Genomic DNA, 16,872 nt, shown 5'->3' with positions numbered 1-16,872 from the left:
GCTTGTTACGCAGCGATTGGTGCAAATAACGAGTAAAACCCTCAGGGGTATATAAAGAAAGAATATAAAAATAAATAATAATAATAATATATATGTAATTTAATTTTATTTTATTTATATATTAAAGTTATTTATATATTAAAATTAAATATAAAAATTAAATAGTAAAAAAAAATGATTAGATAGTAAACTAGTAAAATAAAAATGAAATAGTGAAAATGCAAAATTGAATAGTAAATTAGTAAAATAAAAATTATATATACATTATTCAATTTTATTTTATTTATATATTAAAGTTATTTTTTATATTAAAATTAAATATATATATATAATAGTTTAATATTATATATTTAAACTTCATACTATAACAACACTAATATATTTATATTATAAAACAATAGTAACAAATTTATATATAATAATAATAATATAAATAATACGAATAATAATATTTATTTGATATTCTTTATTTATTTATTTTTAATTTTTTTTATATATACAATTTAATAATCAATCATCTCTCATCAATTATAATAATAATTATAAATTTTATATGACAGATGATATTAAATATAATAATCAAATAATTATATTCACACAATGAGATATTTTATTCCTCTCGTTAGATAATTAAAACTAAAATGTATATAATAATTGTTAATGGTTTAGAGATATCGACTTATCGAAACTCTTTGAACAAAATAAAACAATAAAAAAAGTATACGTTCGATCTGAAACGATTTATTCGCAATTGGTGTTCTTCGTGTAACCAGATTAAATATATATATATATATATATATATATTTTTTGTTTGAACAAACTCGATGGACTATTTAAAGAGGAAGATAAACAGGATCTCGTGCTAAGCGGAACTGTGATATCATACATAGTTGATGTATATAATATATTGGCTATTTTCGATATAATAGTGCGTGCGATAATTACCTTGGATAGGTGGCATTTCGATAACGAGTAAGCAAACGAGTTTTCTTACTTATAATTTACACAGTTACTTTCCCATCTAAAGTGAACTGATAAAAAAGGGAGAGAGGAGGGTTTATATTTTCGATATTCCTGCTGCTACTACTTGCTTGTGTACATTTTTTGTTTGTTTTTTTGAATTTTCTTTTTGTTGTTGTTGTAGTATTTGTTGTTGTTGTTGTTAGAGCATAGTGTAAATGGAACTGGTGCAAACGATATCGGATTAACGGTTACTTTTATTAATGTATTTACAACAAATCAAGGTATACACCTGTTAGCAAATACATACTTGTCAGATTTCACGAGTTGTTTTCAACTATCTTGATAATATAATCGATTATTATTATTGATCTTTATTCTTTTATTTAAGATTATAATTCAAATATAAATAGAAGAAAGATTAGTTATGGGATTTTGTTTAAATGAAATCAATGTAATATTATTTACGAACAAATTTGTGGTTGTTCACGTTTTTCATTATATTTTATATTTTATATTTAATATTTTTGATTAGTTTTATGGTTGTATAAAAGAATTTAATATGGATTTTTATATGGGATTTGAATAAGTTTATATGACAAATTAAGGAACATAATTATTTTATTTTATTTTTTTATTTGATCAAATTATACAGAAATTGTTTAAAAAATGCATTTATCAAAAAGTTGGTATGAGTTTTTTTTTTTTCTAAAATTTTAATTTAGTTTATATTTATTTTTTTTTCTTTAAATTAATTTATATAAAATATTATTTTATATTATTATATTTATATTTTATTTTATTATATTATTATATTATTTTATTTTAATTTTATTTATTATTGTATATTAATATTATTTATTATATTACTTAGATTATTATTATTATTTATATATAATTTATATAAAAAATATAGAATATATAATATAAATTATATATATTTATATAACTATTATTTTATATAATTAATTTATATATTATATAAAAAATAATATAGAATTAATTTTGTAATATCAATAATACAATATTAATTCGGTTCAATTTATTATAAATTAATAAAAATACCATATCTATATAAATATTCATATAAAAAAAAACAACAACATAAATGAATAGACCACATTTAATTGAATGTTATTTTTTGTATTTTAAAATTAAATTACTAAACATATACGAGTATATGTGTGAGAAAGTAATTAAATGCAAAGTTAAGTATAAACATTTTTTTTATTTTTTCGAAAAGTTTCTTATCAATGTTCACTTTTATTTTAATTTTTTTATTATTTCTGTTGCATCGAAAGCAGTAGCTGGAGCATTTCCAAGAAGAATCGGTCATCCCTATCAAAACAGGACCCCGCCAAAGAGAAAGAAACCAAGAACGAGCTTCACAAGGATACAGATCGCTGAATTGGAGAAACGTTTTCATAAACAGAAGTATCTTGCGTCAGCTGAAAGGGCAGCATTAGCCAAGTCCTTGAAGATGACGGATGCTCAAGTTAAAACGTGGTTTCAAAATAGGAGGACGAAATGGAGGTACGTTTATAAAAATTTCATTTTTATAATATATACAATATAATATTACATCATACAGTGATACTATTTTTTTTATTATAAAGCTCCAAACTTGTCAACAACCTGTCCTTCATATCTTTATATTGGGATCTCTAGCACTTGAATACGCTATCTGGTGGCTAAATTCAAAATTAGAATAGATAGGTCGAATTGCTACGCCACGCCCCTGTCAGAGATCCTAATAGAAAAATTCAATGTCACAATGTTTGTCCACTGATAACTTTGAAATTACTTAACCGATTTTAATGAAATTTCTTTTATTTTGTGTAATTTTGTTCAACTTAAGATATAGGATAATGTTTATCGCGTTTATTTTGTATTTTTTATCGCAAATTTAAAGATTTATTATTTAAAGGTTAACTAAGTCTCTAGGTACTCCTAAATTTTCAATAGATGGCACTGTATCACAATTGAATGTTATATGACATAACTAACCTTACTTTTGATATTTTTTACATATATTATTATTTATGTTTAATTTGAATTCCCATAAATTATTAGTGAGTATTCATTTGATTGCATTAAATAGTTTAGAATTATATAAAAATTAAAGAACTAAAATATCGATAGGAAAGAAATGGTAGAAATTGAGAAAAGAAAAACTTGTGTGTGTGTGTGTGTGTGTGTGTTTGATGCCATCTTGATCGGAATTTTAATAGCAACCTAACGAACAGTTTATTTAAGTGAGAAAGAAAAGGTAGATCTACATTTTTCTTGTTTTTCTTGTTTTGTTTTTTATACATACATACATACATACATACATATATACATACATACATCCATACATACATACATACATGTATGTATATATATATATATACGTTTCACAAGAGTATATTGGAAGTTGAACTGTATGGAGTCTCTTCAAGATAAGGAAGGACGAAAACACGTCATTTAGATAAAAGGGGGCCCCATTCATGGCGTAGTCCTTCGATAATACAACTCAGGGGCGTCTCGACGGCGAGACGAGCACGGCGACATTCTCCACCATCACCATCACCATCAGAACCATCACCATCACCATCAGAACCATAACCACCACCACCACTACCACTAAACACCAGCATCACCTTTTATTCTTTACACTCCTTTTTCCAACTCACCTGCCACTGGCAAAGAATTTCTAAAAGCCCTGCCGATCTTTCTACCTCTTTTGGATCCCTTCTACAAAAAACTTATATATATACGTATATATACATATGTGTGTAACTGTAGGTACGATAAAGCAGTAAACGCGTGGATATTGGTCAGACTTGGGGTGGATGATGAGGATTCCAAATGATAAGAAGAAACTAAGCAACGTTAGTAGAAAGAATTAGTATAATTCCTTTTTTCTTTTTCCTTTTCGTTTTTTGAAAATGGACTTTCGAGTAGATATACGTGTATACTACGTTCTTTCTTTCTTTCTTTCTTTTTTTATTTATTTTTCTTTGTACTAAAATTCCCTATAAGTATTTTATGAATTCAATTTTTTAATGATTATATTTTTGTTAAATAATTCGTGTTATTCTATGATGAAATAAAAATATTTAAATTAATTTTTAACACATACCACAAATAACACCCTTTATTAATAAATTAAACGAATAAACGATATAAAAGAAACATTTTAAATAATATCGTTGCAAATTATTACAAAATGAAATTTAAAAACAATACAGTAATGTGTAGAATTTGTTGTAGTATGAAATACAAAGAACAAAAAAAGAAATCAAGTAAGAAAGAAAGAGGGTGTGCATTGAAAAGAATGGTTCTTCCAGCAAATTTTGTTTCCCACCCTATTCTACCTCCTTCCATATCAGGATTGGTGAATCCGTGTTACGAATCGAGTTCAAAGTCTCCTCACAGTGGTAGTAGTCCGAGTCGAGTGAGCAGCAGCTGCGTTTAAAGTAACAAGATGACTGTAGGCAGAGACGAGATAACTCGGTCTCAATAATTCAGCTACCTAACAGCTTAGCCTTGTCCCGTACATAATGTAGTCCGCACCCTCCCGTCGCGTTCTCTCATCTACCACCACCACCACCACCACCAGCAACAGTATCAGTACCACCACCACCACCATCACCAGTATTACTACTACTACTACCACCAAAACACTAGAAGCATCAGTACTACCACTACCACTAGCACCACTTTCCAATATCAACGTTAGCAACATCAGCAAGAGTAGTGTAGAAACGTTACCAACCCCCTGCTTTGACTGCCAACCACCTAGTCGTCCCCGTCTCTCCATCAAAACCCTAAGAGGGGTGCACCAAACCCACCCTACTCTTCCTCTTCAAATCCTCCTCCTCCCATTCTCATTTACCCTCCCCTCCCCCCACCCAGCCCATCCCTTCAATCTCTCTTTCTGACAAAGCTTCTTCCCTCTCAGCAACACTAACTTCTTGGCTTTTAAACTGTCAAACGACTCCGAATTCATCCCCGACGCTTGAAAATCGGACTTCGATATCTTCTAGTATTCCACCACCCCCCCCCCCTCCTACCTCTGTACCCCCTCTCACTTCCTCTCATTCTTACATTTAATATCTATTTCTATCCTTCTCGATAACTATCTATATCTATTTCAACTCACTAGGTACAACGTTCGTTCGATTCGAACTTTAGTTTTAAAGATTCATCGAGTTCTGTGTGTATACCAGCACGCCTACTCTAACTGCAAGAGGGGGAACAGGGGGGAACACGATTCACCCAAGTTCCTGTCGTGGTTATATATACATAGTATCACTAGTATCTATCTATCTATCGAATACTATTAGATATTGGTTGTTACTCTCTCTCTCTTTCTCTCTTTCTCTCTCTCTCTCTGTGCTACCATCGTTTAAGGAGACACACAGATACAATTTGGTTTTCTTTTTGTTTCTCTTTCAACCGGTTTTAAAATTTATCCTATCCATGCTGTAATAGTAGTATGTGTGTATGTGTGTGTGTGTGTGTATGTATGTTAGTACGAATAATCATTTTACTAAGATAGAAAATCACCAAAGTAACACACGCATCTCAACTGATTTGTATGATCGAACATGAAAAATGATTTGTAACTTCGATACTTGATATATCTATGGATATTTTAACCAATCATTTAGTATATATATATATATATATAGGTATATGTATATGTATATAGGATATACTTTTTCGAGATAACGATTATCTTTAACCAGAAGTATCTTTCTTTCTTTCTTTTTGATACTTTACTTTTTGTTTTTTTTTAGGTATAAGTATCTGGATATTTCTTGTTTTGTTTTGTTTTGTTTGTTTAAATATTATAAATCAAGAACTAGATTACTTTCAAGATTTAACGGAACAATCTTTTCGAGAGATAAAAGCAGTTCAATAGATCGTAATCTGGTATAATATTTATAACGGTATATTTGGAAGATTTGTTATTTTATTTTATGAATCGTAAGACAATTCATAGTAATAATATTTGAAATAGTTTTTTTGGATAATTAAATGGAATATAGTTTTGCGAATTATTATTATTCGTATTTTGATATTATTTAAAAATAATGGTTTCAAATATTTATCATAATTTAATATATTAATTTATTATTATTTTAAAAACCAATATATTCTATCTATTGTATTTAACAATAAGTTAAGCATTTAATTAGTTATTGGTTAACACAATTATTTTGTAATATAAATTATAGTAACATCATCTTAAAAAAAAAAATAAAAAATAAAAGCTTAAAGATCTATTAATATAATTTTTATAATAATTTAATACTAATTTATTATTATTATTATTTTTTGGAAATTAAATATACTATCTATTATATTTAACAATAAGTGTTAAATTAGTTAGCATTAAATTAGTTATTGATTAACACAATTATCTCGTAATATAAATTATACTAACATCATCTTAAAAAAAAAAATATAACACCTCAAAAATCTATTAATATAATTTTTATAATAATTTAATATTAATTTATTATTATTATTTTTTTTTAAATAATAAATATACTATTTATTATATTTAAATTAAACATTTAATTACATATTGGTAACCATAATTATTTTGTAATATAAATTATACTAACATTTAAAAAAAAATAATAATAATAATAAAACCTCAAAGATCTATTAATTAATTTTTCTACAAAAAATATATCTTACTAATATATTATCTAATTATTAATATCAATCTAATTGTTCATTTCTTTTCTTTTTTTTTTTGTTATGAATATTCATTAAAAATATTATAGAAAGTAAAGAACATTTATTTCCAATGTATAAATGTAGAAAGAAAAATAAATAATAAAACAAGAATGTGAAAACATAATTTAAAGATAAAATAACTAACAAATTGAATTAGTTATCAATCGATTATTCTTCTTTGATTGAACAGCGTCAAACGATCAATGTTTTAAGAAAGCTTTAATACAAATTCTAAACAAGTCAAACTACTTTATCCGAAAGATGTATTTAATTATTTTTTTGTATTTTTTTCTTTTTTAATAGTCATCAACTCGTTATTATAACTAGAACGACAAGTTCTTAAACTTTATTTGCGTGTTAGTTCATCTATATATACATATATGTGAGATGAAACATGTTTGTACGATTGGTTCTTAGAAATAAGCAACAAGATTAAATCAAAATGATTTCCATTCCAGTTTTGGTTGATCTCTTGATGTAAAAGGGTCTTTTTTTTTATTTTTATTTTTATCATTCTACCTGCTGTGCGATACTCAAAGAACATTTGATTATTATATTAGTGTGTTGTTTTACATATGTATTAATGAAATTTTTAATTAAATACATCGCGCTCGGTTTCTTTTGATAAAACAATTATTATTATTATTATTATTATTATGATTTTTATTAATGAAAAATATTGATATTGATATTGTAATAATAAAGAATACGTTAGATAAAAGATAATAATATCATTTCCGACGGTGAAGGAAGTTGATCATACTGATCGTACGCATGATTGACGACGGAACGTTAATACGATTCAGAATTTTTCCTTTTTTTTTCTTTTCTTTTCTTTTAAGAAGAAGAAACAAAAGTGAAGATATCTTCGTGCTTTTTCGATTAAAATTTTGCGGTTAATATCGGATGTGTTCGTAGGTTTTTATTTAATATTTCTATGGTTAGAAAAATTCTTTCATTTTTATTATCGAAGATAGTTGGTAAATTGCAAATCTAAAGTTTTGAGATATTGTCAGATTATTGGTTTTATATTTATTGATTTTAATGTATTTTCTATTCTATTAAATTTAAAATATAAAGTTATATTGTATATATAATATAATTATTATTAATTATAAATATTATACTATATAATATTGTGTGTGTGTGTGTTTGTGTGTGTGTATATATATATATTAGATATAGTATAATATTTAATATTAAAAAATATAATATATAATTATATCTATTATTAAAATAAATTTATTTTGATATCCTTATATATATATATAATACGTGTCACGTTGTTTGTCCGCAATGGACTCCTAATCTACTGAACCGATTTTAATCAAATTTTGCACCCTGTGTGCAGTTTCATCCAAGTTGAAAGATAGGATAGTTTATATCTCAATTTATAATCGCAATATTATTTTATTAATCGAATTATATGTTTATTAACAAAGAGTCATGAGTATCTCTGTTAGTTTGATAAGATTCTAACAGATGGCGGTATAAGGTAATTCGTTAACTTAAAGACGTGTGTATCGGACTGATTGTGAGCCACAGCAACGCGTGGCGGGGCACCCCTAGTAAAATATATAATTATATTTTAATATTTAAAATAAATTTATTTTCATATAATAAATATAATTATAAATACCTAAATTTAATATTACATATTAATAATAATAATAATAATAATATAACATATAATAATTATACTAATACCTATCTAATATTATAATAACTTAAGAACAACATTAACAACAACAACGATAAATCGTATATGACGTAAATTAGAAATAACTAATAGTAAAAAAAAAAAAAAAAAAAAAAAAACAAAAACAAAAAGAAATACTTTTACAATTTTAATTCGATGAGAGAGAAATAATTTGAAAATGAGAAAATTGCATTTTCGCAACTATGTTTTCGTATATACCTAACAATGAGAATAATGCGTCCCCAGGTTGCAGGAAAATACGGTTGTATTATCATGAGAGCAAATGGGGCGAGTTCGTTAGCACAATGTCTGTGTCTTCTTGTGTCTGTGTATCTATATGTGTATGAGTTTGAATACACTAAGGCAGTTCTACACGCGTTCAAGGGGGGCTGCAAAATGTAATCGGCACGGCGCCCTCAATTATTAATTGCTAACCGCGTTAATTACTTGCACGGGCGTAGGCGTACCTGTCACTGGTGTGCAACGGCGTAACCGCAATGGATTTGCCGATCTCTACGATCTAATTCGCGTTAATCATAGACCAAACTCATCTTCAATTTGATAATAAAACCATCCTCCTTTCTAATAGAAATACTATCGTGTACGTTTATACAACATTTTAATATAAATAATTTAATTAAATAAATAATAATAATAATAATAATAATAGTAATTTATATGTTAATAAATTTGTTCCGATCTTTTTTTATTTTCTTTTTTTTTTTTTTTGTCAATTATACGCGTCGATATTTGGTTAATATTTTAAATGAGATAGATAAATAAATTTAATATCGAAATGTCATCTTCTCAACCTCTCTCTCTCTCTCTCTCTCTCTCTCTCTCTCTTTTTCTCTTTATTTCGTTCTCTCTATAAATTCGATTTTATTTATTTATTTATAAGATAATGATTCGTATTCGAAACATTAATCGAATCAACGCAAATGATTAATATAGATTTTTATCAATTAAAAAATTGATTAACGTTCGTGATGTGAAAATCATTTTGAATATAATTAAATATATATATATATACAGGGTGATTCTTGGAACGGAGACGGGTAATAACTTTTTTTTAAGTAACAATAGAAAAAAAATCATAAAAGAAAATAGTTATATGGCACAACAAATGTCAACTTTCTATGATCTTACTTTTTTTGAAAATGCATCGATGCACATGCTAAATGCAGTTGCACTTTTTTTTTCAAATAAAACCTCATATTTTTATTTACACTATTCGATTCCTTTTTTTAATTCTGCGTTAAAAAGTATTTAATGAAGGTCATCGAAATGTCAATAGTTTGCGAGATATTTGATGTTTTATATCAGCAATATAACACATGGGCTGAAAAGTCATGGGCCACACACATATATGACTTTACTAGGATTAAATCCATATGATTTTTTGTTAATATTAAACTTCAAAAAATATGTGTATAAATTTCCCAAGTGTCGAATAGTTGGTTCGTGAGATGTAACATTTTGAGTGAAGCAACTTTTGTTATTTTCAAAAAGATGCAGAGAAAAGATTTTCGTGTGTTAATAAAACATTGCTTTATATTGAAAAAAAAAAAAATACTGTTGAAGCCAAGGCTTGACTTGATAAACATTATTCGGACTCTTCACCAGCAAAATCAACCGTTGAGAAGTGCTTTGCTAAGTTCAAACTAGGCGAAATGAGCGTCGAAGATGATGAACTCAGCGGACGACCGAAAGAGACTGTTACCGACGAAAACATCAAGAAAAACCACAAAATAATTTTAAATGACGTAAAGTAAAGTTGATTGAGTTAGCTGAGATTCTAAAGATATCAAAGTAACGTGTAGGACATATAGTACATGAATACTTAGACATGCGAAAGTTGTGTGCAAAGTGAATGCCGCTCGTGCTCACAATTGATCAAGAAAACGATGACAAAGTTGGATGAATTGGGCTTTGAATTGCTTCCCCATCCACCGTATTCTCCGAATCTGGCCCTCAGTGACTTTTTCCTATTTGCAGATCTCAAAAGAATGCTCGCTGGAAAAAAAAATCACCAGTGATGAAGAGGTTATCGCTGAAACTGAGACCTATTTTGAGGCAAAAGATAAATCGTTCTACAAAAGTTGTATTGAAATGTTAGAACGGCACTGGAATGATTGTGTTGCTCTTGATAGAGATTATATTGATGAATAAAACCAATTTTGAACGAAAAAAATTGTGTTTTCTTTGTTAGGCCCAAGACTTTTCAGCCAATGTGTTATATATATCTAAAGTTTGTGCCATTTCTTGAATTTATTTGGATTATATTAATCATTTTATATCGATTAATATAATGACAGAAATTTTGTACTTGATTGTACGATTAAATTATTATTCGATTTTTTTTAAATAATTTCAATAAAATGATCCTTTCAATTTATATATATCTAAATGTTATTCGAATATGTTTCGAAACACATGAAACAAAAAAATAAATAAAAATGAATGAATGAATGAATGAAAAAGATAGAAAGAGAGAGAGAGAGAGAGGATAATTGACCTTGTCGAAATGAGAAATTCGTGATAGAAATAAGAGTCAATTATTATCAGACATCGCGTGAGAGAAAAAGTTACTTTGGGGAGTGAATCTCGTTACTTCTTCTCATCTAATCGGAAAAGATCACAGGAAGTTGAATGCGACGGGATAGTGTGTGTCAGGTTAGACGAAACTGAAAAAATAAAAAAAAAAACAAAACAAAATCTGAAATAAAAACGAAAGGAAACCGAAACGTAAAGATGGAAAGAAAAAAAGGAAAAAAAGAAAAAATTATGGGATCAAAAATGGGAAAGAGAGAGATAGATAATTTGTGATCACGGGTTAGGTAGAATCACGTTATAATATGCGAGAAGACAGGTAGGACAAGGAGCCACCGGTCTTTAGTGATTAACGCACGCATCTCGTAACAAGAATCTCTTCAAAAAAAAAAAATCTTAGGGACTTGAGTCGTTTAAAAATAAAAAAATAAAAAAAGAACAGGAGTTCAGAAAATTATTCCAAGAAAAAAATAACCCTTTTTTATTTTGTTTCCAATATGATATTATATTTATCGAAATTCAAGATGGAAAGGTGAAAAGGTAGATGTTGTTTTTCTATATGGGTTTTTTTTTATTTTTTATTTAAGAAATTATTTTTTTAATATTGATTAAAAATTGTTAATAATATGGCAATCTTATTTTAGATATATTTATTTTTTTATTATTTATTTTATTATTTAATTTATATTTGTATATATGTTAGCTATATGTAGCTTTTAAATTACATTAAAATTAAATACGATAAATAATCGAGTATAATGTATATAATATTAAAATATATATATATAATTAAATATAATAAAATTAAAAAATAATATTAAAAATATAATAATAAAATATAATTATGTATGTTATATATATATAATTTTATATAATATAAATATTATATAAATTATAATATATATAATTATTAAATATTATTAATTCAATATTATTAATATTATATATAATATTTAATATCTCTCTCTATTAATACTTTTATTTAATTTTCCTCATGATAATCTACCAAAATTCCTAAAACGAAGATAAACGAGGTTCAAAAAAAAGACATATACCTGTATATATAACTCAGGAAAAGTTTGAAACGTTAAATTAGATTATGCGAATTATCAAGTAAAAAAAGAAAAAAAAAGGGAATGGGAAGAGAGATAGTTGAAAAAAAAAAAAGATAAGAATAAAGGATCGGCATCTTTTCGGATAAGAACAAAGGTACAACGAAACCGTTTAATTACCAAAGACCTGAGATTAACTCTAATGGAACGACTGTGTTTTCTCTTGGCTCGTGTACAACTCGATCCCTGATTGGCTACGTTATCTTACCTGGCGCCTACCGGACGGGATAACTTTCGAGTTTAATTGTTGGCGATCCTTTATCAGTTGCTTTCTTGAAAGTACAAGAGGAGGACGGATCTTACAGATAAAGGATACTTGTGCTTACTTGCTTGGCTAAAATGGATTGGTATTTTGTCCCTTGGCAGCAGGTTACTGTAAAACATTTCAGGTAAAAAAAAAAAAAAACTGGTCAGGATTAAATCAATAATCTCTCATAATAAATTAACGAACATCACATTTTATCATAATTTATTTGATCTATATCTATCAACGTTTTCATTTTATTTTTTTTTTATTTTTTTGGGGGAGGGGGAGGGGTTGCTAATATAAATAATAATTAATTATTTCTAAATAGATGATTTTTATTTATTTATAATAGGTTCAAGATTGCATTACTATTGTTTATATGTGTATATAGATTAATATTTTAATATACCAAATTTGTAATATTTTAATATATTAAATTTGTAATATTTTAATATACCAAATTTGCTATATTTAATATACCAAATTAGTGTATCTAATAATTTAATATTGATCTATTTATTATACAATACATTTACCATATATCCAATTTTTACTACAAACAATTATTATTTATTTAAAATATTGTCCAACAACAAAATTAATTATTTATTACATTATTGAATGGAACAAAATGATATCATTGTTTTTTGTTCTAGTTCTTTTTGGAAATACGTAGTGATAGTATGTGTAGTTGTATATAAGATCTGTCGAAGTTACCAACAAACCGGCCATTTTGTGGCTTCTTAATAGATCCAATGCTAGAAAACAGACACCACCACCCTCCCTCTTGTTATAACCCTCGAGACTAAACTAGACGAGCGTGTAGTGACAGTAGCGACGAATCAAATTAACTTTATTACGTTTGTTTCCCTGTTAGTCGAATCAACCAACCAACGATCGTTTCTCTTTCCCCTCTTTTCGTCGTGTTTGTATCATTTCTATTAAACTTCATTCAATATAAAAACACACAAATCAAATATTTAAGAAGATATCAAACGATTATGATAATATAATACACACATTGTTCAATTAATCATACAATTATTATATATTCTTTTTATTTTTAATATTTGTCTAATAGAAAAGGAATGAAATGACTTTAGTAGTGAATTCTTTTCATTCTTTTTATTTAACACTATTTCACTAGAAAAATAGCCAACACCTAACTCATCAAATCTTTATTTGATTTAATTTGATATTTTTAATTTAATCCTGCCTTATTGTAGGATTTTTTTAAGGTTATCTTTCTAACAAAATACAAACAATATCAAATCAGCAATCAACTAATCAAAAAATCAACATTTGTTTTGTCATAAAACAAACAACGTTAAACTGAACTATTTGTATGATTATAAAACAAGGTTGTTGTCAAAACATTTATTGAAAAACAAACCCCCAATAAACAATAAAAGAAATTTCGTTAAAATGACATTTAGTAATAAATTCATTTTCAGGAGACAAACAGCGGAAGAAAGGGAAGCTGAGAGACAGGCGGCTAATCGATTGATGCTGTCACTGCAAGCAGAGGCTCTCAATAAAGTAGCTTACCCAACAACAGTGTCAAGTCATCCAGCTGGTAATACGGTACCCGGTTTGGACAGGCAACAACCACCAACAGCGTTGACGCATCCAGTGGGCCAGTGGGCCTCGCCTTATGGTCCCCCTCAGCCTCTTGCCGAACCGATTTGCTGAACCGTGCCGATTCTGGTTAATCGGGGAACACTCGTCCGGTGGTCTTAAACAACCAACCAATCAACAACAACATTGACAACTACGTTTATCGTCTATTTCTCGACACAATTATTCGCTTCTTCGAACTTTTCTTTTTTTCATTCATTCATTCATATAAAAAAAAAAAAGGAAAGATAACATTTTTATTGAGATAAAACATTTCACCATGAATTAGGAGGATTCAAAGTGTTTTTTTTTTGCTGGTTTCTTTCTTTCTAATGTTCGCAGAACTCTTCTTTATCGATCGAGTTATTTCTTTTCTTTTCCTTTTGTTCGGCCATTTTGAATAAAATAATTCTTCGAAATCGTGATAGGTATATTTTTATTCATCGTATTACAATAATTTTAATTTGTATTTCGAATAATTATATTCTATTTATACTCGTGTTATAAATTTATTTGATCGAAGAATAATAATAATGGACGAATAATACGATGAGAAACATTCCTAACGGCTTTAAGTTAATTTATATCTGTATATTATATATAGTGACGGTTCGCAATTATATTATTAAAAAAGATAAGAGATGAAGAAAATGTCACGTAATTATTCTTAAACGCATTTTTGTCTTGAAAGAAAAATTTCTATTTACAGAAACATATAACATAATTGATCCGACCGTAACGAACCTAACCTAACAAATGATTCATTTTATCGGCTTATTCGATATACACATAGTAAAAAAAGTATGGTGGGTAGAGGTAAGGAGTATCATCTGTGTATATGAAAAGTGTCCGTCGAAATGCATTAAATTAGGGTGGCGCCACATTAGCATCAGGGTAAATTTTAAAGAAAGCGCCAAATATTATTAGAGTAGGATTGAGAAATAAATAAGGAACACAAATTTCACAACACAAATTTTACCCATAACAGTTTTTTGTTATTCACATACTTGTTCATAAAATTAAATGATAAAAAATCAATAAACGTACTATTCACAGTTCACCAAATACAATCACTCTAGTTCACACGTTTTTTCATAATAATTCTTTAAAGGTTATATTTACTACATTATTTTGTACTACGCAAGTAGTTGAAATTTTCAATAATTAACTACTTTAGTCGGCAATAATATTACATTTTTTAACTCGGCATACTTCAATTCATTTACAATTGCTAAATTCATACCATACCCTTTGTCTACACCAGCGCCATTCTGGAAGGTTTTTGAACTGTTATTTATAGCATACAGCTGGACACTTTTTCCAATTTTCTCCCATATGAGATGATACGCCTTACCTTTACCCTCCATAAAAAAAAAAAGATAAATAAACGAAAGGAAATAAAGAAAGAAAGAAAGAAAAAGAAAAAAAGAGAGTTGTTTATAGGTTTTTTCAAAACAAAAAAAGAAATTGAAATTGTCGATCTTGACCGATGATACACGAAGTTGAATTCGATTAAAATAAATGCGATTATTCGTGCATCGATTTTATTGTACTTTCTCTCTCTCTCTCTCTCTCTCTCTCTCACTCTCTCTCATACACACACACACTGTCTCTCTTTCTCTTATTTGTATAAGAAAGAGAAAGAGAAAATAACACGAAATGATCGAAAATGGTCGACATATCTGGTGTATATATTAGTAATGTAGATGTAATTACGAATTAACTCTTGTACGATAGAAAAGAATTCTTTTTTTTTTTTTTTTATTATGACAGAATGAATGTGTGCGTAAATAATATGTGTGTGTGTGTGTGTTTGTGAGTCCTCTGTGTGTGTATATGTGATTGCGTGAAACGTACGAATAATTTCGATTATTCGAAATAATCGAATTTGATGATTGTTCACCAAAATGTAAATATGTCGGTTTTTGCATTAGACGATGTGTACGTGTACGTGTACGTGTACGTGCGCACACACATGCTCATAATTTAATCGGTCTTACAATATACATACTATAAGTATATATAAATATATATATATATAAATACACACACACGTAAAGTTCGCGAGGTATTCGTATCCTTTGTGTTTCCTTATTCCAATTTGCATCTTCGTAATGAAAGAAAGAAAGAAAGAAAGAAAGAAAGAAAGAAAGAAAAAAAGAAAGAAAAAATGAAAGATAGAAAAAGAAATTATAGTATAAATAATCACGTGATAAACGTAATTAATTAAATATAAACGCAGATGATCATCGACGATGATTACAATAATAATAATAATAATAATGATAATGATGATGAGATAAAATAATAATAAAAATAAGAAGAAGAAGGAGATGTGAAGAACCTAAGATAAGATTAATCGTAAACTATTGATTATAACGAACAATGTGATGTTATGTACCTTACGTGTAATGTTGTATATATGATGAAAAAAAAAAAAAAAGAAAAAAGAAACAAAAAAGAAAAATTTCTCTGAAAAAGAAAACCCATTATATGAATTATACGAGTATATACAAAAATTAATATGTCATCTTAACCGGCCTGATAAATACAAGAAGAGAAAATAAAACAAAAAGATAATAAATTTTTAAGAGTTCGTTCTCACACAGGTACGTTTTATATATATATGTGTATAAATATAAAAATATTGTTTTTTTTTTTTTTTCAAATTTTTATATTATTTTATTTTGTATATTTTTTATCAATTTAAAAATTTCTCAAATAATTACAAAACTTTTGTTTATTTTTTTATTTTTTTATCAATAATATTAATATTGTATAATATTATATGTTAATATTAATATTATATAATTAATATAGATATTATATATGTATATTATAAATTAATATAATACAATATTAATATTAAAAAATAATATAATATTAATATATTACATAATTATATAATTATATTATATATAATATTATAATAATTATATAATATA

The 16,872-nt window shown here is 26.9% G+C and overlaps 1 protein-coding gene across 1 annotated transcript in view; it reads left to right on the top strand.

Annotated features, from left to right (window-relative positions):
* C15 (homeobox protein C15) overlaps nt 1-16,458 on the top strand; it is a 52,422-nt gene extending 35,964 nt beyond the window's left edge. The window contains exons 2-3 of the mRNA XM_089169773.1: nt 2,265-2,493; nt 13,765-16,458. Coding sequence (XP_089025899.1) covers nt 2,265-2,493; nt 13,765-14,002 — 467 coding nt within the window. The 3' untranslated portion in view covers nt 14,003-16,458. The remainder of the gene's footprint in view (nt 1-2,264; nt 2,494-13,764) is intronic.
* The last annotated feature ends 414 nt before the right edge of the window (nt 16,459-16,872 follow it).

Source organism: Polistes dominula, unplaced genomic scaffold (assembly GCF_049000335.1).
Source record: "Polistes dominula isolate Pdom_NZ unplaced genomic scaffold, Pdom_raw_medaka contig_49, whole genome shotgun sequence".
Lineage (NCBI taxonomy): Eukaryota > Metazoa > Arthropoda > Insecta > Hymenoptera > Vespidae > Polistes > Polistes dominula.
This window is presented reverse-complemented; position numbering and strand designations above follow the sequence as displayed.